Here is a 27,656-nt window from a genome sequence, read left to right as displayed (position 1 = left end):
GAGTCAACCATGAGACATAACAGTGGCTCAGCTCTTTCCCTGCACCAACAGAAAATTCACCTTTTTACAATTTAGCTAATTGATTAATATTTTGAGTCGTCTGTCAGCCAGTAATCCTAAACATTTCCCTCTCGACTCCTTCCTAAAAATAAGGATTTTCAGTTCTTGTATTTTGACACTTAAGTTATTCAGTCACAAACTAAAAAGATTATGAATTGGCTTGGGAAATAGTCTTGCAGACTTAAAGTAGGATTAGTGTTTGATAGCCACATAATTACCCAAACCATACTGCTTCTTTGAATTAATGTATTCAAATTGCATGTCTGCTGAAAGTTACTGATGTTACATTCTTCTTTACGGGCATTGCGATTCCATAATGCTAAAAGACATCTTCATGTCAAATACACCCAAAGAGATCGTTTAACATTTTCCTTCAGAAAGACATGATTCCTCTCGACTGAGTTAGCCTGTTGGGAACTGCTCTTGGTCCTGGATCAGTTTATAAGGCTCCTATCCTCTAACTTCAGTGTGTAACCTTGTGGAAAAAATCCTCAGCCCCTGCTGGCAGATTGTACCACAGATGTTGTACGGGGCTGCCGGCTCCACAGAACCTCCTCTGTGTTGCTTTTTAAGGACAAGCAGCAGAGGACACGTTGAGGAGGACAGATCGATGGCAGCAAACAGTGTGCTGTGGCGGATCTCACACCACAGAGAGCAAACAAAGGCTCAGTAAAAGAGTAAAACACACACACAGACACACACAGACACACACATGCTCTTTTTGATCCGTATTTGTAAAGCTATGGCTTTTTTTTTATTTGGTTTAATTCAGCTTCTTGTTATGACTTCTTCTCTGTGACTAATACACCATAATGCTTTAGATCAGTGGTTCTCAACCTGGGGCCAAACTCCAAGGGGTTCACGGCATAATTTCAAGGGGACACAATGGTGGTTGTGGAGAAAAATGTCAAGTGGCTTTGCAGTGTTGGGCTGTGCTGAATAGAAAAGTTGGATGAAGTATCAACATGGTAAACTAAGGCCGTCCCCTGAGAGTTGAAGATTCAAACCTCCCTTAGAGACCCCTTAGTCAGTCAGTTTAGCTGCAGACTGAGCGCTCCTCACTTTCATGCTCCAGGGTCAAATCATTCCAGTACTGTCAGATCGCCCTGTCTGCTTGGTGAAGGTGTCGACAGGTGCAATCTGTTGCAGACCTGGAGTCAGAGTCTGGTGAGTCTGAGTGAGACTGAGGCAGCTGCCCGGTCAGGCTCAGAATAAAGGAGTGACTAGTTGACCTGTCGTCAGCATAGTCAGTATATTAGGTGGGAGGAGTAGCTGTGCTTACTGCAACTCATTATAGTGTTGCTCAATAGTTTATACACGAAAACTGTGTGGAAATGAATTTTTTAACATTTGTATCGAACTGCCAAATCTGATCTGATTTGAACACTTAAAATTCACAGAGGGTTACCAGCCTAAAAAATAACATTGACTGAAAGAAGTTTTGAATTAAGGACAGAGATTGTTGTCTGTTTGATTTCGTTCTTTTGCATTTTTTGAAATAAGAAGCATGGGTCAGTAGATCCGCTGATAATCCAAAGGGAGGAGAGAAAGGTGAATAAAACCTCTCTTGAGTAATAGTGTATCCCTACCTGCAATCCTATTTGGTAGATCCTGATATCATCCCTGATCATGATATCATCCCTGTTGATTCAGCAAGGCTTTCAGTTACGTGATAATAAGCAAGGGTGTTTAAATACTACAGCAAACACCGGTTGAACAGCTTCAACAGAGGAGAGCTGATGTGTTTAATTGTCATTGTACTTTAATGAAGAAGTCAGTCAACAATAGCTTTGCATTCAGGGTCTGATTTGTGTCAAACACCTTGTGTTAACTGGAACTGCTTCACACTAAAGCCCTGGTGTCGGTCTTAATGCAAAGCTTCAGCAGGAGGATGTCTCATTAACTCTAACATAATTAAACTTCCTGTGAATCCCTTGTGCTTGGGTAGGGACTCAGGAATGCTGGACTCCATCACTACCAATAGAAACTACTGTATCGAGAAATATGAACTCCTGCCAAGGAGGTTATGTTTTCTGTCTATTGGTTGATCGGTTTGTTTTTTGCAAGATTACAAAAACTACTTTAGGGATTATCATGAAACATGGTGGAAACATGGGGTATTGATCAGGGAAAAACCCTTCAAATGTTTGGATCTGGATCCAGATCAGGATTTTCTTTTCACTTTCTTTAACACCGGGAGATTTGCAACATTTTCGTTGATTTCTCAGAGAATGATTCATGGATCTTGTGAGTGTTTTATGTTTTCTTACTCTAGTTTCTGTATACAAATAGAATGGATGGTGAAAAACGTGGAGCCGTAAACAGTATCCCGGTTATCCATAGAAATGTATTGGAATAATGTAAAAGCTGACAGACAGAACTCACAGCAGTGCAGGTGAAGGGCGGGGATCTGTTGATATGGTTGATCCAACAGTAGAAGATAAACGTAGCCCAATGCAAACTGTAAATGTCTTATCTTCCGAGTGAAACCAGAGTCTCCAGTGATTTCACAGTTCACTGAACATCTCGTTCAAGTTGAATTTTAATGAAGAGCAACCACGTCTCCCCCCCGTCCCCCCGCTTGTTTGCTTCAATGAAATATGCAGTTACTGCGTTGTCATTCACTCCCGTTGCTTATTTTCATTTTAGTCGTTTTGTTTCAGTCATGTATTTTTGGATTGCACAGACGCAGTGCAGCTCCCTCAGTACGTCTGCAGCGTGCCCGCTCCTCGTCTGTTGTTGATTACTGAAGTGTTCTGGGAAAAGTCAGAAAAGCATTTCTACATTGTGGCCCATCTGTACTGTCTCCAGTCCAAATAGATTTTTATAACCAACAAAATAAACAGAAAATACCTATTTTTGTAAATTGAAAAATGAAACTCAATATAAGAGACCCTGAGCCAAAGTAAATTTCTAATCATCATCCAGGTTTGTTTAATTACACAATAAAAAAAAACAGAATTCCCTTTTCTCTCGTGCTTACCGATGGAGAAACCGAATGCTGACTGCAAAGTCATGTATTTAATATCACTGTGGAAACCACCTATGGGGATCACATTTGTCCCAGCCTAAAATGACCACTATAAGCTATTGATTCTTGAAACCGCATTGTGTAGCTTCTGTATGATAGTCCCGGAACTTGAGGGAAAGGCTATACACATACACACACACACTGTGACTCCGCTGGTCTCTCTCTCTCTCTCTCTCTCTCTCTCTCTCTCTCTATGTGTGTGTGTGTGTGTGTGAGGGAAAACAATATCCAAGTCCAGTCGATAACAGAGCCACCCACCCCCTAATGAAGGCCTTATCCCTGCAACCTTAATATAAATGCAAAACACGCCGGAGCTAATTTTAGGACTTGACGTTCTGATCATTTTCTTAAAGCCACTCTCAGCCTCGGCACACGATAATTACGTGTCATTGTGGCGGCGTCCACTGTTATTACAGAGCGCCGCTGCTGGGTCGCACCTGCTGTGATCTCTGCAGCTCTATCTGCATGCTGTAATGGAGCTGTTAGCAGATAACGCGCTAACTGCTTATTATTCCAGGCCTATCAGATCACAAAGGGCACGGGTGGAGAAACAGGAAGAAAGTGCAGGGAAGAAAAAGAGAGATAGCAAGTAACAGTCTGAAACATGTTTTTTTTTAGACCTCGCGTCTTCATCTGCAGTCAAGACCGGCAGCCATCTGTTAGGGCGGGATGCCGTCGTGCATATTTGAGATGGTTGGTAAAGGTGCAGTGTGGTGAAGGGTCTTTGTCCCACTTGAAGCAAACCTCCCGGATCACAGAGGCATTAATTAGTCTGATGGACAGTATCCTTGCTTTCACAGCTCTGCTCTCCTCTGGTATGATGCAGCCCGACACATAGAATACCATATGGTGTGGCCTTGTGCCACCTTCTCCCACTGGCACTGAGGGAATGAGCTTCAAATGGGTGATGCTGCTGGGCGCTCTTGTTGTCATGTTTTTTGTGTGAAATTATATCTTGGTTGTGTGTATGTGTCCGATTATTTCTCACAGAGGAACCGCACACGTTGTCTCTGCTCCTTTTTGTCCCTGTGAGTCCTCTGCTCCGTTGCACTGCGGTATTTTGCATGCATGTGGAAGAGCCTCAGATAGCCACGCTACGGCTCCATTCTCTGCATCCTGGCAAGGAGACTGGGAGTCGGCCTGTAGCCAAAATATTTTGGAGTGTGCCCCGCTCTCCTTGGAATATGGAGAAGCTCGGGCCCAGAGAGTGTATGTGTGCATAAGTGTGTGTGTGTGAAGAAACGGTGGGGAGGAAGCAGGCAAGCAAATAAACGCTCACACACTGACTCTCTGGGTCCAGCCGCTGCCTCTCTGTGTGGCGACAGTCTGCACCTGCAGCATGCCAGCCATTGCACAGGCCCGCACTGTCCCTCTGTCCCTTCTCACTTTAAGCAGTCCATTAGCCAACAGTGGCTGATTGCAGCTCTAGCTCGCTGGGCAGCAGCAGGATGTGTTCAGCCGGCAGACAGTGCTGCCACTGGGAGCCAGCAGGAGGCCCATTTGTGCCGAAACAACGTGCGCTCAGCAGCACTCTTAAGTTTCCTGAATTGTTCATAGCACACTGCAGTTGTACTGGTGAGTTTTTATTTGTCAAGGAAAGCCTGCACTCATTAAGATATATACATAATTTATGCTCCAAAGATGCAACTAGCAGCTTTTATCTTTCCATTTAACTCATTAAGAGGAATAAGGTGGCCTCTAAAACCTGAGGGTTTTCTGAAAAACAAGACATTCACTGGAACCTTTATTTCTCCGTTAAATGTTTGTCTCGTTTGTAGATGGGTTTATAAAAAATATGAATCAATTTAGTGTAGTTTAGATTATGGCATCGATTTCTAGGACACAATGATTAGCTCTCGTCTATACTCTAGCCCCCCCCTGCAGGTAAGAATTCTAGTCTGAGCCTGTCTCTGCATACAGCTGTACACATGGGCAGAGTCGCATAGAATTTTTCTTCGTTATGTCTTATCCTTGTCTTGTCCTGAACTGAGATACACATTCACGCATTCATGCAAGTTTTTGAGGTCTGACAGTGAGCATTTGTACATTCACTGCACTCAAGTTGGAGTAGAACAGTAGGATACAAGCTAAGAAGCTAGCACAGCAAGCAAGTAGCCAATGCAGTTATTAATGACTGAGCTTGATGTGTATTATCACATGGAATTATTTGGCTAACTCGCTAAACCTCTATTGAAATGGGTTTGCCTGGATTCTGATCATAAACTAGAGACTTGACAACATCCCACAGCCCAATGTCAAGCAGGAGAACCCGAGACGTAGCAAACAAGCAAAGGTAATGACTTCTTGTCCAATAAAAACAATGCCAGGGTGGCGCCTGTCGTGCATCCTTTGGTCTTTTTAGTTAAGCTCTAACCAACAAGTAAAATCTGCTCTGATATTCACTCTTGTTCAGTTTCTTACTCGGTTGCTTTGCCCTTTCCTTCTCTTCGTTTCCTGTGATAACGTCCTCTTCAGTTTCTTCGGTGGCTCTGTCAGGCAGACACACTGTGAATGCCGAGCTAGTCGTGTCTTATAGCTAGCAGCTAGCTGAAGGTTTGGCTGTCGTACAGCAGGTCGTAATGCACCAGCACTCTACACAAGAGCTACACACTGCACTTCCAGGCTTGTAGGGAGTGCTGTGGCTATTACGGATATACCAGTTGCCCATTATGAGTTTGTGTACCATCAAAAATATTTTTAAGCTGTTGTTTAAAGGCGTTAACAAGACCTAGTGGTCATGCAGTAAAAGCCAAAGGTTTAAGCTCTCGAATGATTTTCATTTCATGTTCCTCTCTGCTTCGGAGGTGGAGAAATAAAGGGTTTATTGACTCTGTAAGGTTGCTGCATCTGGTCAATCCTAACCTCTGGCTTGCAGTGATAATGGCTCTTCCTCTCCTCCTCCTCCTCCTCCTCCTCAACCACCTCTGTCTCGCTCAGCCTGGGCGAGCAGCTCAGCAGGCTCGTCAAAGTCTGTTTCTAAACCTTCTAAAGCCGTTAATGACGTCATCATATAAAGTGTGCGTATGTGTCATCCGGCTTTAATGTGAGAAGCACACATTCGTTGAGCCAGGTCTTAAAGGGAGATACATGCACGTGTTACATCAGCTCCTAGTGCAGAGAACAATGAGAGATCATTTGCTCCCTGCATCATGAGTCATTGTCTCCTACAGTAATTCATTCACAGAAAGGTCAACAGAAGATGAAAACGTTTCTAATTATCTGTTGTGTAAAATACAGACAAAGTCAATGAATTCAGCACTGATCTCAGACTCTTTAAAAAAATGCTCCTGACTTGCTCATGGGAATTCCAACCTACCTGCAGTGTACCTGTGTCCTGCCATCTGATCCACATCTATCCTCGGAGATAAAAACATAAAGCATGCGCCTTTTGCAAATGCAATACTTTAATTTGGCGTTGCTGTTTTGTGAAAAAGGTATGAACGTGGAATGGCAACAGCGGAGATAGTCAAAGAGCCAAATCAACATCTGAGCAGAAAGGAGGGACGCCGACGCTGATGTGTTACACGTCACACTTGTGTTTCCAGAATGCAGTCATGCCATCTAAGGACACACACATGGGCGGCATCATGCCGGCAGTAAAGAAGTACAGGCAGCACAATTAGGGGCCTTCTTAACGGCAATATAGCGAGATCTCTTTGTGAAATTGGCTCATAATTCAAGTCCACCTGTGAAAAGATGAGTCCAGCTGTTAGGCCACCTGACATCCACCATTTTCCTGTTGATTTATGGCGCTCTCTACGTCTTCTAAGGGCGAGAGGAAATTGGAAAAACCACCTTCGAGGTGACTGCTTTGTATTAATGGCAGCTCGGTGTTAGGAAGCAGTTAGTTGTGTCCTTCCTGCGAAAGATAACTGAGGCTCGTGGCTGTGTTGTTCTCTGTGGATTTATTCCCACAGACGACAGCGCTCTCTAATGAACTCTGTTACAAGGGCATGAGCTTGCAGAAGGCAGTAGAGCGTGACCATTCGCATAATATTATGTATATGAAGGTTGACACAAGGTTCTGTTGTCACCTTCTCGTGGTGGAAAGAGAGGGCACTAATTTCTGCACTGAAGAAAAGCAGTAGAAGTTGAGTACAGCTGTGGACAAAGATTTGACCTTGAAGACACTAAACGTCCCAACAACATCATGAAAGATGACATAGGATTCTTTTCTTTATTGGAAACAATATCATGTGTGCTGTTTTCTACTGCAGAGGAAAACTAATCTGAGCATTGCACCAGCGTGGCTTGTAGGAAACAAAGCAGGGTTTGTGTCAGTGCTTACCACAGGGTCATGAGGCAACACTCGCAACTTCCCAGTTGGAAAGGGATGGATTTCCCAACAGACTTATGCAGCTGTTGTTATGGACCTGAGAGATGCAAATTCCAAACTGACGGTTTTTGCTCCAAACAGAGCTATCGAAGAGCAGTTAAATGGCATCAATGGATGACTGCTGTATGTGATCTGTGAATACCTACTCACCTAAAATGTATGATTCTTACTAATGGATTACCCCAACTCAGTTCATTTGCCAAAAATAACATAACGTCCTTTTAAGACTTATACTATGTGTTTAATATTAGTGCTGGCTCTTTGTCAGGGAAATACACAGGGGCTGTCGCTTAGATCAATATTAGTTTTGGCCTTGTTCAGGGAGGACATTGTTCTTAAAAAGAGCCTTACTGTTCACATGATATTTGACACCACTGCTAAATGTTGTTGGAAAATAACAATATCAAGGATGTAGAGAGTTCTCAGTTGTCTCACTGCACATTAAACATTAACGTTTGCATTCAAGATGCATTTATCAAAGTTTCGTTATGGAGAAAAGGTCATAGGGGTCACTCATAATGATGAACCCACAGATTATTTCACACCTCAGCATTTCACCTCAGATCTAAGAAGCTTGTTTAGTGCCTCACCACTTGTTTTGGATTTGTGACCTTTAAACTCTAATAAATCCGCTGTATGCTAACTGCCTATCACCAAAACACTGATAGTTTAGCAAACATGATGAACTTAGGAGTGCTTATCAGCTTAAGACTGAGATATTTCTTGTTGTTGGTGCAGAGCAAACAAAGCAAAAAGAAGAGTGAGTGTTGGATTTAGAAACCGACACACGCCAAATTAATGCTAGTGTTGCTACATGTCGAGACGAGGTTTAAATATGTTGGTCATATCGATATTTAGTGATTCTATGTCAATGCAGTTTTGTGTTTATAAAAGTATGTTTGAAAAGGGATTGAATTGTGGTTTATGTTGTCAGCAAATACTCCTGCAATCATTGTCTACTCTCCAAACTGATTGCAAGCCCATTTATTGACTTGTGCCTAAAAAGAAATATATTAGCGAAGGCACAGTAAACAGTTTTAGATTTAAAATAAAATGTGTTGAAAAACAATGTAATAAATACACATTAAACATGAGAACAAAAATAAAAATACAAAAAGTTAAATCAAAAGGAAAATGCAAGTACAGTGTGTGTGTGTTTGTGTGTACTTCTTCAAAGGGAAAGGCTAAATGAGGGTGGGACTAACTGCATGGACTGTGCTGAGGCAAAGCTTCAAGCAGTTTGGGTCATCTGACAAGTTGTGTTTGAATGATTGAAAGATGTGGATTTATTGACATCGTGTCTTGAGCTGCAGCACGGACGAGCCCGTCTTCATCTAATGGAGAACAGACAGCAGCTTGTCTGGGTCTCTGGGAAGTTGTAGGCTGCCAGAGCATCTTGTGTTACAGGTTGGGAAACGTGAACTGGATACAGGTTATGTAAAGGAATTTTAAATTGATGTCTATATTCCTAAATAGCACATTTTATGAGTCTCCCTGCTGACATATGTTAGGCTCGCAAGTTATGTTGTCAACAGTGCGTATCTTTGTACATGATCAAATTACCTTCAACTCTGCTATGCTAAACAGTAAAAAGGCTTGTGAGAGCATTTTCTTCCCGGTTGTAAAACCACTGAAGACGACATTATCCAAACCTGTTTGTCGCCTTTATGTCATCAGCACTTCGACAGAGGAGAACAACAAAAGGAGGCTGTAATTGTGTTTCTCGGCTACAGGAAACAATTTTCCTGCTCAGAGATTATAGTGGTGGAGAAACTGGTTTGGGAAGTGCAACCATTTGTGACAGTCTCTCATTATCTGTAGCACAGCGGAGGCTTCGCACCAAGACAATTACACACTGGTCTTTGTGACGGCACGTTTTGACACCAACTGATACAACAGGAGGCCGAGATGCTTAAATCAGAATGTGTGAAACTGAATTTGTATGCAACATACAAGGGCTTACAAGCTGAACAAAGTGCATATTTTCGCTATGAGAACAAACGTATCTTCAATTATTTATATTTGTTGAAGACAATGAGCGTTTACTGTGAAATAATAACTGTGCAGACATGAAGGGGGGCCGGGAGACAAACACAAACGACTGGAAAATGTGCTTTGGAGGAAACTTCAACAACTGCAGCCTGAACCCTCCCGAGAGACACAAGGGGCTATCTCAAAGAGAAGCATTTGAAGTGGGATGCCTTTAGGAAGCAGAGATCTGTGTCGTATTTATGCTTCTTAGAATTTAGCCTAGTTTTGACTGCAAGCTTATAAGCAAACAAGCCTTGTCTTGTCGGCATGTGTCTCCCTGCCCCCGAGGTCCGTGGTGATGACTTTTCAAACCGCCCATGTGCTCCCACGCCCATGTCCTTGTTTCCCAGCTCTAAACTGCTGTTAGCATGCTCTCAAACTGCCGCTGCCTGTGCTCATTTATCACAGGATCAGCTCTGAGAGAGAGACTGATAAAGAGGGGCGGTACTTTGCATTGGTCCCTGCAGTGTGCGGGGTCTGGCAGCTTCAGGGACGGATCCGTTGGCGGCGAGGCGTCCCTCCTCCTGCACGCACCGGTGGTCTCCTGCGCAGCATGAGAAAGGTCAACTTCCATTAGATACTGTGTGACCGAATGATGCAGCAATTCATACCAAGCTTGCTGCTGCCTGCTGGTAATTTCCTCTCTACAGTAACCGCAACTCTGTTTGTTGATATTCATCTCAGAGCGAGCACCTTTGATGTATAAAGTGCCAAACTTTGATTTCAGATAACTGCTCTGCTGAGATGATGGCAACCATTTATTTTTAGGAAACCTGGTCCTCTTTCGTCTTTTCTTCTGTGGGGAAGATTCCAGGCGTATTGCAGGAATGTGAAGGCCTCACCTAGCTGCTAGGATTGTGAGATCAGACTGGCTACAAGAGGTGTTTTCAGGTTGCATCATCATCTCAGGACAAGGATACCACCAGAACGGAAAAACACACTCTTAAATCGCCTTCCTCTGTGAGTGGCTCCCATCAATGTCACGCTCGTCGGCAGTGCTTATGATCGGTCCTGTGTTTATGTTGGATGTCGGTGAATGAGCAGTGTCCTTGAGCCTCCCATCTTTCTCTCTGAGTGATCGCAGAGACTCTCACTCTGACATGTTGCTGGGTGCTTTGGATCAGTGAGGCCCGGGCATGCCTGGCAGAAGCTCTGCTGTGTTTTTAGGAAGAAGATCCAGAGTGGTTGACAACACGATGAGGTGTTCACCTTTAACTACCCGGAGCTGTTTGCTGATGCCCAGCTAACATTGTGGAAGAAAACCCGGGTATCACATTTTAGATTTTAACACCTGGGCCAACACCATGGATTGGTGTGCAAAGTAGCTGGTCTAATATTTTTCCACAGACAGATCTCCATTTGGGATCCCTTGTTCTGCCTGTTAGTGCCACTAGGAAGTACCGATTGTTTTTTTTGAGTGATACGTTTCAACAGCTGTCGGATGGATAACTATGAATTGGTACAGATATTAATGGCATCTTCACTGAATAGAGGGCAAAAGTGATCCACCTCACTTTTAATCCATCACCATAGTTTTACTAAATTTAATCTGTCTCCCACTAGTACAAATAACATATTCCCATTCTTGCATGCTAAACTAAACGGTGACCATGGTTAACATACCTGTTAAACATCAACATGTCATATGAGCATGTAAGTATGCTCATTTATTGTGTAATTAGGGCTCTACCTTCTTAAGGTGCTGTCATACAGGGACAGTTTCAGGTTTGTCTTCAGGCTATACCTGGCTCTTTGCTGCTTCATTCACATGGTTTTCATGGTAAAACCTGTTGTTACAACTAGCATTTAGTAACAGTAACAGATATGGCTTTTTCTGAGTTCACTGACTGAATACAAATAAAGTTATTATAATTATTATATTAAGCAGAGAACAGACAGATCAATGAATGTTGGTCTGTGAACAACATCCGCTGCAGTCGCAACAGTTCCATATTGCGATCCTTCTTACCCCATGCTGAGTTACAGCGCACTGTGTTTAGCTAAACTGTAGCTGTAATGTGGTAGTCAGTGGTAAACAGGCTGGTGGGGTCGTGAGTGAGGGCAGCAGCATTGGCAGCGTCTTAACCTACTTTCATCATTCACAAGCAATCCTCCAAGTGTTTGCTCCACCTCACTCCACCGACATGATGCTGACCTTTGAACGGAAGGTCGGCACCTGAATATTCCAGTAGTAAAAGCACAAATCAACTACTCTTGTGACTCTTTTTCAAAAGTGAAATGTATTTTAACAGGATGAAGAATTTGAGCAATTTGGTTCGGACTTAAACACCTGATTTCTGTTTTTCTAAAGAAGTTGCAATGATTTTAAATAGAATTTCAGGGAAATGGAAAATTGTCACTGTGATTCTTCATTCACATGGTTTTATTGGCTTTGACGGTCGATTCCTCCACTGTAAAGCTTCATCTGCTTATTAATCATTATGAAATAGTAATTTATGATATATGTTGTAGGGGATGCATTTTAGCTACTGTATTGTGTCCTTTTCTTTTACCAGTGCACTGCCCCTTGGGATTACTCAACTGCATTGTGCTAATGCATGGAGCCCTGGGTTGTACAATGGGATTAGAGTTTTGTATTGGCCAAACAGTGATGACTGTGCACTTTGAGGGCTCAGGATGTGGAGCAGGCCATGCTTTGTAGAAAACAGGTGAGGGAGGTTACTAGCAGCAGCCTGCATCTCTGCTGTCGGTCCCTGTGTGCAGCTCCTCCGGTGCTGACCAGAGGGGAGGCTGCTTGACATTTCCTTTGAGTAGCTGTGCCACATCAGCTTATTTCCTCCCTCTTGTCGTTCTTATCTTTCCCGCTTATCCTTGATCCCTGTGTCTTCCTGGCTGCCTTATATTTTGCCCTCTCATTTTCCCTCCTGCACCGGCTCCTCTTTCTGTTTCTCCGTCACTCCTGCGAGGAGAGAGAGAGACGATCGGGTGTGAAAAAAAAAAAAGAAGAATACTCTATGCTGTTACCATGGCAACTGCATCCCGGAGCCGAGCCAGTCCTCCTCCACAGACATGCGTTCTCCCTCTCTCACTCCCCCCTCTGCTTGCCTGACTTAGATTAAAGCGTAGCTCTGATGAGAATGAAGAGAAAGAGAAAGAGGCAAGAGGAACAAGGGACAAGGCTGCACTTGTTAGGGAAGAGTAGCGTTTCATAAACCTCCAAGGAAACAAGATGCTTTTCTCTGTGATGAATTATTATTACTGATGGCAGATATCAAAGACAGACACTGTCAGTGAACCACGCAGAGGGATAACAAAGGAAACACACACAGTGCATGCAGCACTTATAGGTGCTTTCTTCTTCTCTGCACAGGTCTCAGTCGCTGGCTTAATGGAGGCGATTGTGGCTAATGGTCTGTAACAGGAAATTAATGCATTTGCAGGGCTCTACTGCTTCACTCTATGACATCAATTTGTGTTGATTTGGCAATCAATCTGATTGCATGAGACAATGTCTCAATAATGGATCACATTTACCGTTAACTAACTTTGGATAATGTCATTTGTATTCTCAATTTTAAATATGAGCCCTCACTGGTGCCCATGTTGTCCTCTGAGGGCTTTTTCATTATTGGTTGACGCGTATGGCACAAATCTTTTAGGGCCACTTCAAAGCAACAGTAACTATTGATCAGGGCATGGTTAGATAATATGTCATGGTGGGCTGTTTGCTCATTAAATGTCCTCAGAAAAGAAGAATGGGCACAGTTGGGGACCAGAAATGGTTCGACTGGAGCTGTACGAGGCAGTTGGTTGCTGGGAACACACCACACTCGAGATGGTTGATGAATATGTCGTGTCAGGTAGCCCAGATGGATGTTGAGTGAGGTTGGACATCAGCGTGTGTTGACTTGGACAGAATGAGAGAGTGTGCACCTGTAACGCACACGGGGGAGACATTCCTTATTTTCAGCTTGACTGATTCGGACTAGGAGGCGGACACGTGATAACAGATAGACATGGTGACGCTGAATGTCCTCTTCCTGCGCCATCAGAACACGACAGCCAAATGAGCTTTTCCTCCCCAATCGGGGATTTACACAGCTGGCATATCCACGAATCAACCAGTGAGAAGAAATTGATTAAGCAACTTACAGTAGAGCTAAGTGCCCTGCTGGATCGGAGGGGGGGATGAGACCCTGAGCGGACATATCACTCCACGCTTCATGTCTGTGCCCATAAAGGGGAATTAATTTCTGTCAGAACGCTGTGATTGTAAGTAATGGGACAATTGTTATAGCACAGCAGAGGAAGAGCAGCAGTGAGGAGGGAGGGGTTTTACTCCCCTTTAACACGAGCAATATGTCAAGACCTTCCGGGCTAGGAGTTGGAGGAGGTTTCTCTCTCCCCTGAACCAGTGTGAACCGGTTGTGTTCTTGCCTCAGGGTGACAGCCATGATCACCCACAGGTGCATTATGCTGATGTGATTTGCTGCAGCGACTTCCAGGGTCACACAGAGACTGAGTTATATACAAGGTCCCGAGTGAATCCTATAATACACACACATTATTCTTACATGCTGCGCTGAGCAGATCCCACTGAGGAGATGTTCACACATTATGTGCTTTGCCTTCCTTTTATACAAGGTCAATGGAGAACGTGTTCCAGGGTCATGAGCATCTTCTCGTAAGGAATGTGAAGGAGCTTTAACAAAATCTGCCTCGCATCACAAAAACATTTGTCGGCAGGATGAGAAGGAAGCTTATTTTTCTGCAAAAAATTGACAGTGTTATCGTAGCGGCAGGGAATTTTCCGCTCTCAGTATCAATCAAAGTGGATGTCAGGTGTTTGTCTTCACACTCACAGAGCGAAGGGTTGTTTTCCTCAATTCAACACTTTACTCTGACAATCAACAATCGTACAGGGAGAAACCCAATGTGGTGCGAGGCAGAGCTGTTGGTAAGATGACAGTGTAGTGCACACACTGTGTTTTTCACTTCCACGTGGGCTCATAAGACATCAAAATGTAAAGTTGAAGCGCCGACAAGACTTACCAGAAAAGATTATAAATTATGACACAACAATTCTACAATGTGAACAAAGCACTTCTTTGTTTGATTTCCTGAACTCTTCAAGCTAGATCTGACATCAAACAGTTACTTTCCCAAAAGATATGAGATCTTGCAACAGTGTTAATGTGTTTATGTGTAATTATTTAAGTTGTACACTGTATAGAAAACTGTTTGACATTTTAGGAAATACACGCACATGTTTTTTTATGAGATCATGAAGCAGACCTTAAATGATACTTGATACATGATTCATTGCTATTAGATGTACTGCAGGTAAGAGCCTCTTGCAACATGTGAGTCTGGAGTTGTTTTGAGCACTCAAATGTACTTCTGTGGCTCTCATCCGTAGACTGTCTCTGGACTGTTTGACATGAATCTTGTGTAAGAGGGGGAAAGAGGTCAGTGGTGTTTGAGTCTGTTGTGGGGACAGATCTGCGGCAAGTACGGTTTTCTGGTGTCAGACTTTTCAATTCTTAACCAGGTCTATGACTAGCCCCTCTTTGAGTTACAAGCTCGTCATTTGGTCTCAGAGTTATTTCGTTCATGCTCCTCTGTGTTTCTTTTCTCCCTCTGCCAAGGTTATGTTTTCACCGCTGTTGGTTTGTTTGTTATTCGCTTGCAAAAATACACAAAAAACAAAAGAACAGGGAATAATTCATGGTAGAGAAAAATTTAACACATTTAGGGTTTTGACATCTATGAGTGTTTGAAATTTGACTGTTGGGCCTCGGTGGAGGAATATTCTCTTCTGAGTGCCTTCAGGCAAATGTCTTCATCCGCGCTGTGTTAAAGAACAAAAAGCATTGTTCAAACGATTTCGTGACATCACAATATAAAAAAAATTAACAATATAGCATAAAATGAAACAATAAATGTTAATGTTTTATATTGATAATATATATATTGTTATATCAAACAGCCTTAATATGTACAAGTAGCAGATTTAAATGCTATTATTACTCTTATTACAACATACTGTTTTGGGAATATACAATATCCCTATCCTAATTTATTTTTCTCACTAATCCAAGGATTTATATAACAAAAGTCCCGATTAAGTTCTTCAAATCTCTTTAATATCTTTCTAGTGAGCCTCTGTTTAGACATGTGATTGTTCTGTCCACTCAGGCCGGCATCATAACCTATGACTGAAGTATCAACTGATTCCCATGAGAATTGGCAAAGTGACGTAGAAGCTGAATTGTACTGTGAGGAAGTGATCAAGACAGTGATAACACCTCAAGCACCTGCACTACTCTGTGTACATCTTTGTCTGATTGCGTTTTTTCATTAGCATGTCATCTTCTTTTAATTCGTTAAATGAGGACCATACTCGAACATGTATCATGGTACAAGATATGCATTCTTGGCAATTAAATAGTCCATTCCACCATAAAGCGATACAGACTGGAGCATTACACAAATTCATACCTGCTCATGGAAGAGTGATAAGTCTCTTTATCGTTTTTTTTTGGTTGAATACCTTTGTGATGATAGAAATGCTCTATTATAGCTGTGAGTTCAAGGCATAATTCACTAATTAATTGTTTTTGGGGTAATTGTCATCTTATTGCCAGAGCGTGTCTTGCTTAAAGGATAATCCTTATCTGGCTCAGTGAGGAATTTGATAATTAAAGTAAATGTCCTTGACGGGAAGGTGAGTTATCTTTGTGAAAATGGTAGCATGAAGAAAATACTGCTTTCAGAATATTTAGCTAAGGCGACCAAGGTGCCAGTGCTGTGCTGTTATCTTATAGTGTGGATGCATTCGTGTTTTGAATTTTTCACGATCCCCAGGTTTCAGCCCCTGCTGTAATCTTAGCTCTATTGATTCTTAGAGGAAGCATGTGTAAAAGTAGGGTTGTTAAGTGTTTTCTGAAACACCTTCTATCTTATTTGTTTAAATCCTTTTTGTGTCCTGATGGCCATCAGTAAATAGAGTAATTTGAAAAGTTGTCTGTTGCCTTACTAATCATTTCCTTCTTAATTAGCCAAAGAAGTGAATGTGAGTAACCAAATGCCAAATGGGATTTGCTCCTGCCCCACCTGTGACCCTAAAGGACAGTTCAGATAATGGATTGATGGACATTGGCAGAAATGGGATATCATATTAATGATTACATTTTCATTAGTGTGCGTTTTTTTTACATTAGAAAAATACCTTTGTATCTACATTGGTATTAAATCCTCTGCCATTTTGGATAGCCTTATTTACACAGTAGCCCAGGAAAGACAAGCCAAACACTGGCTCCAGACATGTTGTTTTGAATTTTCATGTTTCCTGAATTCTCTGAACTGAATATTTTCCTACATACTAGGAAGAGGAGGGTGAAACGAAGGACTTTCACTCCACTTTACTTTTAGATGCCACACACACAGAACCTTTACGGTTTTGACATGGTAGAGATGATTCTTTAAACGTTACTTTGTTCATGTCTTTTCTCAGGTTGGCGTTACTTTGCTGAAACGACCGAGGCAGGCCCTAAGTCAGAGGTGAAGAAAGCAAGACAGGAGTCCTCCCAGACAGCAGGGGGCAGCAGCAGCAGGCATGCAGGACTCAGCCTCAGACAGCATGCTGGAGATGGCCAAACAGGTCAGCATCGCACAAACTGATAAAGCCACAGACCTCCAAGTGTCTGTGTTCAGTCTTTATTTAGGCCTTTGTAATTTGCTTGTTACTACTCATTAAACCAATGTTTTCCTCAACCAGATTTCCTCAACCAGGTCCACCATTAAAACTTCCAAAACGTGCTGTAACTACCAGCTAGAGTGTCCCTGATGTTCATCTTATTATACAAAGTAATAATAGAGAGAATAAGGACAGATTGGATAAAGGAATTGTATAAGAAGGAAGTCATCTGGACAGGAGTTTCTCTCTGCTCTCTATCATTATTTTATTTGAAATCTCGAATGCACAGCATATCGTGATAATGCATTAGTCTTGCTTGGACTGAAGCAAAGCTGTCAGGTCTGGAGAGGCTGTAATACGCAGCGATGGCATCAGTAATGGTTAGTGTGACAGTATAATGAATGTCGGAAACATTGACTGTATATAAAAGACAGATGACATGACAGCTCCCAAAAGTGAGGACAAGTCATCTTGACCACCACCTTGTGGCTGGATGCAGTATAATATATACACATTAAACATGCCTCCTCCATGTTAGTAATGGGACATGTAAGGGCTTAATAAAAAAATATATAGGTGCAAAGTAAATACATTTTTCTCAATGATGGTCTCTTTCAATTTAGGTTGTTTGATGTATGTTTAACAAGTGTTTATTTGATCAGAGTTTCACAGATGTCCCACTATGACCAAGACCTACTAAAGCAACTTGCTAACTACACTGCTGACTTGGAATGAGGACAAATCAGCCAAACATTGTGATGTTTGTATTGTAGTTAAAACTTAATATTGGTAAAAAACCTAATCTCAAGGTGCTATCCTTATTCTGGCACGTAAAAGTATTTCGACACATCAGATCCTTTACGTTTTACTGTATGTTTTATGTTTGTAAAGGAACAGAACTCCAAGCATCTGGACGAACCGAGAGAAACAGACGAAATGTCTGAGAAGACGTCGCCAAACAAGAACCTCAAATCCCCCCAGAAAGGCTCCAAGCGACTGAAGACGGCCCCCTTCAAAATGACCCTGCTGGACACTTCTGACTTTGAAGGAGAAATCGAGGTATGCTGAACGTTAAAGGGTTTTGTATTTTGTAGGATAAGCCTTAAAATGCTGAACAAACTGGAAAGCAGCACTCTGCCCCTTGTTATTATTTTTTCTGTGTGGGTAGATGTGTGTGTTGTACAGTGCTGCACAGAATGCAAAAACAGGCGGAGAGAACAAAATAATAAAAGACAGAGTGCCATGCTGTGAGCTCTGCAGGGGGGTGGAACCGAGGGAATGTCGCACATTTCTGTATAATGTAATGTAATAATTCATAACCAATTACCTGACCCAATATTTTAGGCTATTTCTTGAAAAGGCTAAAAATTTCTATTCCTCTTACTAAGAATTTACATACATGCATGAACCATGAGGTGTCTGCCTGGCACCATCTCCTCTGCACCTGATGGATCTGTCTGGCCACATTGGTGTCGTCTAGTCCAGTTCATCACCGCTGTATTTCTTAAACCAGACGTCTGTGTGATCCAGCAGATTTACTGTATTGTATATGCTCATGAATAGGACTATGGATATTGAAGCTTTAGGACTTAGTGAGCACCAACGGAAATGTTTTTCTAGGGCACTGTGTATCAAAAAGTATCAAAAGAGGAAATAGGTTTGTCTGTGTCGTCCAACACCAAGTGACCATTACAAAAAGGATGCACATCAAAGTGTTTTGCTTGTTTTTATACAACAAAAATTGTATTTCATTGCTACCAATCTTGACAAGGACTCTTTGGCAAAACGATATTGTATCACTTTGTAAAAATAATGGTAAATGTTTTATTTAACATTTAGAGTTTTACTTGAGGCTCTCAAAACTTTTCTCGACAGAAAGATACCACACAGCATAATGTTTACAAGGTGTGGATATGAAGGGATTTATTTATTCATACATTTTCTGGATGTGCTTCTTTTGAAGATTTGATATTTTTGAGATATTTTTGGGCATTTCGCTTTCATTAATGCGACAGTGAGCGTGAAATGGGCAAAAGGAATTGGGGAAGAAGGGCCCGGGATGGAACTGAACCTGCAGCTGCTACATGGAAATTCAAGCCTCTGCAAATTTGCTGTTTAAAAGAACAGCATCTGTTCTCTATTACTATGGGGAATATTACAACTCAAGCTAACTGCTCTCTCAAGTTCCGTTGGTATTGTGGGTAGATGTGTCATCTCCTGATGACTGTTCTATTTCATAGACACATTATCAGGATCATCTTGTCAGATATTTGGAAACTTCCCCAAAGCCACAGAATACAATTGAACTGTTTTCATCTAGATCAAGTAGTGACCTTGTGAGAAGCTTGTGGCTCTTCACACCATAATCTAAATCATTTCATAGTTTGGCATGCTGTGTTTTGTTTAGTGAACATTTGTTTAAATTTCATTGACTAAAGATACAAAAAGTATTGTTTTTGCAAAACTACTCAAACTTAGATTTCGTTTTTGGCATTTATACAAACAGGCTTCAAGTTAATTCTGTCCAATAAAAGCCCCGAGCACAAGCTGCTAACTGGGTGTTAGGAAATCCATAGTTATTACATTTTTGCAAGCCAGGCGCAGCCAAGGAGAAAATAGAAGAGCAATGTTATTATGGGCCACCTACAGGATACTTGTGCACAAGGGCATGAAACTTTGTGTGTGATGTGCTGGGGTTGGGACTGAGAGGGCTTATATCTGTGAGTGTGTGTGTGTGAGGTGGGAGGATCAGGAATGCTACGCTTGTCGACCACTCTCTCAGCACTGAAAAAATATCCTGAAATACCTCTGGGCCTTTTCCACATCACAAGAATAGATTGCATTGTGGTGATAAAGCTTGTGTCTTAAGTGCTTCCTCTACGTTCATCTGCTCTCTGCAGTCATTGCCAGAGATGCATGTACAACGCAGCCTCTTCTCAGCCTATGTGTTGTTTTTTTTATTCTCGTACAGTATGTTGAGGGCGTCAGAACTGCGGGTCATGGATGAGCTTGCTCCTGCTTTGTGACTGTAATTGCAGGGGAGGAACTTTGTCCCTGCTTCCAGGAGCTGGTAATAACAGTGTTGCAAGGAGGCAGGCTCTCCCCAGAGGGGGCGCTGCATGCACGGGTTAATGAAGTCTCATGTCATGGACGCATGGCTTCACATCCCTGTGGTCCTTGGGCAAGAGAAGAGACACCTTGACCTTACCCACTCTCAACCCTGCAATTTGAATATGAAGCCTGGCTGAGCTGATGTCTACAACACAGCTATTTATTGTAGAATTGATTGTGGTCTTTATACGCTGCCAAGATTCTATCCTTGGATTTCCCATGTCAGGTGGAAGAAATACTGAGATCGTAATTGTGTAGGCAAATAATGAATTGTTCCAGAGTAGAGAGCAAATAGGCTGCTTCACCTCAGTCACGGCCTATTAAAATTCCACATTCCGATTTGTTTATTTAATATTACTGGCTGCAGCGGATGTCATTAGCATGTTCGTCAAAGTGTTGCTCCACCATCCTTTCTCCTATAATAAGGCAAAGGTGAAACACTCTTTAAAGTCCTGTAGCCTTGAGATATAAGGCACAACAAAGCAGAGGGATAAAACTGCATCTGTTGCCCTGGCAACTGCTTGCTTCCTTCTTGCCTCACCTTGGCATTGTTTTTATGTGTGTGTGTGTGTGTGTGTGTGTGTGTGTGTGTGTGTGTCCATAATGCCCTCTAAGCTAGGTTCAGTGTTAGGTCTAAACACTACCATACTTCTTTGTTCAATATTTGACAGTGGCAGATGAGCTCTTGCGTGAATTGATGTAGCATTGTCCATATTTCAAATACTACAAAAAATGCCTGAAATTGAAGTGAAAACATTTTAGGTGTGATTATTTGCGGCTTGAAATAAACGAGTTTAGCTGCGGGTGCATTAAGAGATTTTCAAGATCTCTTAAAATAGTCCATACTAATGTTTATAATGTAATCTTCTGGATATCATTTTCATCAGACCACTGTGAAATCCAAACTAGTCGATTTCATATCTAAATAGAAGAAGATCTCACTTACTTATAAATAAAGTACTTACTGTGTCATACTTTTCTCGCAGATGTCACGATTCCTCAGGTTGAACTGTTTCCTTCTCCACTTCTCTACATAGGTACATTACTTTCACTCAGGCTATTCACCAAAAATACACCGGTCTCCACAAATCCCTGTGTAAGCACAGTCAGCCAAAATGTTCATTTGTACATCCTGATGTTTACTAGTCAAAGATATCGAACAAACTGTACTCGAATGTGAAAAACAAACCTGTGTCTTGAATGTCAAGGTAAATGTTGATGTGATGCTCACGCTGTCAATAGCAGAGGAAATCCTGCATGCAGTGCAAAGAGCAGCAATCCACAATCCATTTTCACTGTCAAGTGTTTGATGCACTCTGGTTGTGACTTAACACCACATGACTGAGCTGTTGTCTCTGAACCAGAGAACAGGAAAGCAGTCTTGAGGAAAAACTGTTTTCTTCGGGTCTTATGTTTGCCCTGAAAAACTGAGCTTTAACGGCAACTTATGCATAATACATCAGAAACATCGTGGAAAATCTCTCTTCTGCTTTCTTTTGTCTTTCTTACCACTGCTGTGTCCTTCATCTTTGTCTTGACAGAAACACTCAAGAGGACAGACCCTGATTGACATTGTGTGTGAGCACCTCAACCTACTGGAGAAGGACTACTTTGGCCTGACCTTTGCGGACACAGATACCCAGAAGGTCAGTGAATTGTGTACCGCAATAACCTTGTGGGATTTTTCACTGCATAAACACGCTGCTCACGTAACAATCTGTATTCCTCTCACTTGTTGGCTGGGTCAGCTCTCTGAGGGGTGCACTATCCATCATTCAAAGAATGAATGAAAAATGGAAATTTCCATTCTAACGCTGCGTCTGGACAAAAAGCAATTGAAAAACTTGTGCAGTAGGGGAGAAGATTAAAATAAAATCTACTCGGCAACATGCATATATGAAATGCAGTTAGAGAAATATTTCTCAAAGGCAGAGCTGTTCTGGAAGCAGAAATATAAATCTGCCCCCAGAGGTTGAATTAAACCCCTGTAGACAGAAGCCAAGAGCCAGAGTTTATCAGAGAAATTTGAATAGATAAGAATTAAAGTTTGGTCAGAATAGTTTGCTAACTTCTTTTTGTCTTCCTTAAGTTACCATAGCAACTTGAAGCCTGTCGCTTTAGATGAGCCTCAACTTTACGATCAGACAGAGTAAATCGCTCAATGGCTCAATATGTCTAAAATGCATTCTTTAGTTTGTTGTGAAAGTGTTGAGTTACCCAATTAACAGCCCTTAATGCTGGTGGTTATGAGACATGCATGGACTCACATTTGAGGCTGTCTTCAGACCTGCTATTAACATTTGTCCTGAGAGATCCGATCACAAATGGTCAGCATTAAGTACGTGTGTTCACATCTAGCATTCAAATTCCTCCTGTTGGGTCTCCTGTGATCATTTTTTATCAGAGCTCACTTCCCCACTCTGTATGCAAATACACGTTTCGTCATTTCTGTCATCTAAGACCAAATAGTTTAAACCCAGTCTGAGTTTATAGATGAATCTGTGTGGTGTGTGTGTCAACGCGAGTGAGCGAGAGAAAGGCATAGAGAGAGAGTTGTCAGGCAGGTTTTAATGAATCTCGAGCAGCTGCACTGTGGATAAAGATTTTACAGATTTAGCAAAAGTAATCATTAGGTATTGATCAGTGTTGATATGGTGGTGGTGGCCACAACATAATCAACGTATTGGCACTGAGAAATGCTAAACAAAGGTTAACAAAGCTGAAAGTATTTGCACTTCATTGTGAATCTGCAGCAGGGCAGAGGTCATCAGCTGAGTAAGAGGTCCTTCATATGAATGTGGTCACACGTGTCACATGTGTCACGGAACACCTCAGAATGGGATCTGACTGATCTAATCTCTGATGAGGTATTCAGGATGCATTTAGGTGCGTTTTGGTCTGAACTAGCTGACCACTTGTGATTACCACGAAGGTCTTAACAGAGTTAACAGCTTCATCGCAGTAAACAGCAGCTAAATAGCTGATTGCTATGATTAGCAATTGGAGTAAACTACAACAGTACAGCAAACAATGAGCTGGACGCTGTTGCATTGCATATTTTGGTGAGACTACATGTTGTAATTTGTACTATTCGTTAACTGCGACACTGCAACAAGAAAGCATGTCTTGATTAGTATTGAAAATAATCCACCCCCCTAACTTTTTATTAGAGAAACAGTCCTTCATGAAGATTGCAGACAGTTCTGCACCAAGTCTGTTTCAGAAAACAGATCACAGCCTCCAATCTGGGCACGTCATCTCCAATAAGCTGATTTCAAATAGAAAGTCCAGGCCTGTTTCCTTCTGATCTCTGTTTAATTGCTGCAAGGTGCACAGAGCAGGTTTATGATCGTATAATCATGTGAGTGGAACAGAACTGGGTTCACATGACAGCTCTTTGTTGGGTGTGGGTTTACGGGTTTGATTGACGTGTGACTCCCCGAGGGCAGGTCGGCTGCACAACAAGCTACAGAGGAACCTCCTGCCGTTTGAAGATAGGGAAGATGACAAGACTAAGTCTCTTTTAACATTTGGAGCATTAACTCACCATCATCAGCTTTTGCATGCTTTGTCAGCTCACATGTTGTGACTTGACATGTGCCTGATGACTTTAGTCAGCTTTAGATTGAGCATTATCTCGGCCGAAGTGGACAGGTTAGCTGGTGCGTTTAAGAGGTAAACAGGCTTCAAATGTTTTCCTCCCTCTGAGTTTAGGTGAGGCTGCAGCTCAGAAGCCGGGCTTATCAGAGTGCAGCTTGAAGCTGCCGTCTGGGGTCACCGCTGCTTAGTGGACCAAAAAAGCCAGAGAATTGAAATCTAATTTCTGATGCCCTTTTTCTGTCTCAGCTGGGGGGGGATTTTATCTTTGCTCTTCAACATTTATTCTGTGTGATTGCTGTATGAACTGATGCTACAAACGCAGAAGTAAAGCCTTGATCAGTCAGTGATTCAAAGTTCCTTCTGCTTTTCTACAGAGAAAAGCAAAGCAACAGAGGAAGTGCCTTACTAATTGAGTGCTCTTTGGCCCTGGCTGATATAAGGGGGGGGGGGGGGGGCTCATTAAAGTCTTTAGCAGTATGATTAAACACTGAAGGTGTATGTACGTCAGTGTGTGTGTGTACGTGAAGGCACAGCTCAATGTTGCCAGAGAGGCTTGAAGTTTGCCCAACGAGACCACAGGAGTGCACTGTGCTGTGTCAACCTTTCATACTCCTGATTCCACTCTGACTGATGTGATACCAGCTGGCAAAAATACTGTCAGCATTAATAAGCAGCTGCAGTGTGGTATTCAGGCTAGTGAGGATCACTGTCAGCTCGCTGCAACACAGGCAGCACACAACTACGTGGCCTCCTGCAAACACCTGTTTATGTATATTTGCAGGGAATAAAGTAGCAAATGGTATCGGCCCCCACCACTGTGTGTGTAAGCCTATATGTTGGCCTGTGTTTCTTTGCTTGTGTGTTTTGATTGGCTTAAAATGTCCTTAGACGACCTGTCAGTGTGGCTCTGGGGATGGCAGAGCCTGTTGGCTGGTCCATCACTTTGCTCTTTTCTGTAATATCTATACAATTGCTGGTTCACACAATGAGCCCGGACAGCAGTGATGCTGACATTGGCAATCTTCTGCTTTTTCATCCAGCTCAAAGTTGTTGTAGTGGATGAATTGCCACATCTATTCTTCTACAGACATTCATGGTTACACCCATGTCTAGGTGACAGCCTGAACTTTAGTTTTCCACCACCATGAAGTTGACATTTGTTTCTAAATTGGATGGTTTCAAAAGAAATGATTTGCAATGAGTTTTTTACCTAGGGCCATCATCGGTTAAACATATTTAAATCATTCAGTTCTTTGGTTTATTATCACACTACTGCAAAACTAATAACATTCATCTGCTGTCTCATTTTGTTTTGTAGGCAAAGGTTTCCCTGTTAACACATTAAACTAAGATGGTGAACGTGCCACACATCAACATACTAGCATTATCACTGTGAGCATGTCAGCATGTTGAGTATTTAGCTAAGAGCTAATCAATAGTTTATTAAGAGGATAAAAATGAAACAACAGATTCCATTTAGATCAACATAAACATTCAGAAGGTCAAAAAGAGGTTTTATGGAGCTAGTAAGGTAGAAGGTGTATAATTCATGCCCTTATGTATATCAAGAGATTTTTCATGGTATATTGTGCGTTAACTTGTAAGCAGATACAAATGATTATTGAATATTTTCTCTCTTCATCGCTGAACTTCCAATAAACACGATCCACAGTTGCTGTTGCAAGAGAGACAGTATCCACTGAACCACTGATGAGATGCTCTCAGAGCCAAATCAGAAATAGGCTCCCTATAGGTGAAGCGGTTCACTGCATGATTGGATGTGATGAGATCAGAAAGGTAACTGGCTGCCAATGATTTTGCGACACAATGAACACAACAGATGCTTGATTTAAATCTGGAATGCTTCAGCTGGAGAGGGCTCACTTGCTTTATTCAACCATATGGAGCGGCTTTCATTAGGAAAATTGACAGCAATTAGAGCGGAGTGCGACACCGGGGTGTGCATTAACCATGTTTCCAGCTGCCCTCTGTGAATTCTGCCTTCTGTCTTTCAGAACTGGTTGGACCCCTCCAAGGAGATCAAGAAGCAGATGCGCAGTGAGTGTCTTTTCCAAGTCGCTCACATATTACATTTTTTTTAATTAAATTGGTAAAGTCGCATTTGTAGGCAAATTAAGTGATACACATTTTTATGTCAACCTATTAAATAACATTCTGTTATTGACTTTTAATTGTAATTTTGTGCAATACGTCTCAAGACAAACACATTATTGAACATCCATGTACTCCTCAGACTCTCCGTGGAACTTTGCCTTCTCAGTCAAGTTCTACCCTCCAGACCCTTCCCAGCTCACTGAGGATATCACCAGGTAGAACACACACACACACACACACACACACACACACACACACACACACACACACACACACACACACACAAACATACACACACACACACACACACACACACAGACACACACACACACACACACACACACACACACACACATTGACAACAGTTGTAACTCTCCTGTCTGTGCTGCCAGATGCTCTTCACAGTTCATTGAAAGCAGACATTGTTGACATATGTCAGGTTCACCTTTTTCAATTTTCCTAAAGATAAGTGTTTACAAGCAAGCATTGTAGCAATTTACGTGGCATATTTGCCCTTCTGTCAAAGCAGCCCAAATCCCTCTCTCCTTTTGAGGGATTTGACCTGGAATGCTATTAACTGCCGTGGATTAGCTATGTTGAATACTTGTTGGAGCTTGCCTTGACTCAGGCTGGTTTGACTGCCAACACCCTCCTCCCCTTTTGTTTCATCTGACAGATACTACCTATGTCTGCAGCTGAGGGACGACATGCTGTCAGGTCGACTGCCTTGCTCGTTTGTCACTCACGCCCTTCTGGGCTCCTACTCCGTTCAAGCCGAGCTGGGAGACTATGACCAGGATGACCACGGATCTGACTATGTCAGCGATTTCCGCTTTGCCCCCAATCAGACTCGCGAGCTGGAGGAGAGGGTGATGGAGCTCCATCGGAACTACAAGTACTGGACTTACTGTTGTTTCAATCCGATTTTCATCAGTGAACAAATCTCCTGGGTTTATGGGTTGATGAGTTTTCCGTTGTTTTGAAACATTCCCTCATGCACATGGCAGATAGATGGCGCCACATTACTGCACAATCTGTCAATGAGACGTTAACAGTGCAAGTCTTGACAGTGTGAGAACACCTTCACTCAGTTAGAGGGTTTCCACGATGCTCCTCTTTAGCTTTGCTTTTTGGCATGCGACCAAACATAATGCTTAGGGGAACGGATGCAGCGAATTAAGAAGTGAATATATCAAGCATATTACCAAGATAATTCTGCTCCCGCTGTGCAAGATTATGGGCTTATTATTTGAGAGGGCCTGTTGATGTTGGTTACAGATATTATCATTGTTCTGCTCGCAGGGGGATGACTCCAGCAGAGGCTGAAATTAACTTCTTGGAGAATGCGAAGAAACTGTCCATGTACGGTGTGGACCTCCACCATGCTAAGGTCGACTCAACCTCAAGTTGTTTCATATCATTTAATTTTCATGAAATTACAATAGTTTTCTAGGATGCATACAGTGTTCCTCATGAATAATTTCTGTCTGTGTGCTGCCCCGTGTTTGCTGCAGGATTCCGAAGGGATTGACATAATGCTGGGGGTCTGTGCCAACGGTCTGCTGATTTACAGAGATAGGCTGAGAATCAACCGCTTTGCCTGGCCAAAGATCCTAAAGATCTCTTATAAGAGGAGCAACTTCTACATCAAGATACGACCTGGAGAGGTATGCAGTGTGGGGAAGGATGATAAAAGGGACACTATATATCGA

At 42.3% G+C, this 27,656-nt stretch overlaps 1 protein-coding gene across 2 annotated transcripts in view; it reads left to right on the top strand.

The window, feature by feature from the left end:
- The window catches only part of LOC128454100 (band 4.1-like protein 1), a 76,716-nt gene that overhangs the window by 26,077 nt on the left and 22,983 nt on the right, over positions 1–27,656 (top strand). For both annotated transcript variants that reach the window (XM_053437321.1, XM_053437317.1), the window contains exons 2-9: positions 16,936–17,082; positions 18,010–18,177; positions 21,771–21,875; positions 25,845–25,887; positions 26,084–26,159; positions 26,621–26,839; positions 27,247–27,334; positions 27,459–27,611. In XM_053437321.1, the coding sequence (XP_053293296.1) occupies positions 17,038–17,082; positions 18,010–18,177; positions 21,771–21,875; positions 25,845–25,887; positions 26,084–26,159; positions 26,621–26,839; positions 27,247–27,334; positions 27,459–27,611 (897 nt within the window). In that variant the 5' untranslated portion in view covers positions 16,936–17,037. The remainder of the gene's footprint in view (positions 1–16,935; positions 17,083–18,009; positions 18,178–21,770; positions 21,876–25,844; positions 25,888–26,083; positions 26,160–26,620; positions 26,840–27,246; positions 27,335–27,458; positions 27,612–27,656) is intronic.

Source organism: Pleuronectes platessa, chromosome 2 (genome assembly GCF_947347685.1).
Source record: "Pleuronectes platessa chromosome 2, fPlePla1.1, whole genome shotgun sequence".
NCBI classification, from domain to species: Eukaryota; Metazoa; Chordata; class Actinopteri; order Pleuronectiformes; family Pleuronectidae; genus Pleuronectes; species Pleuronectes platessa.
This window is presented reverse-complemented; position numbering and strand designations above follow the sequence as displayed.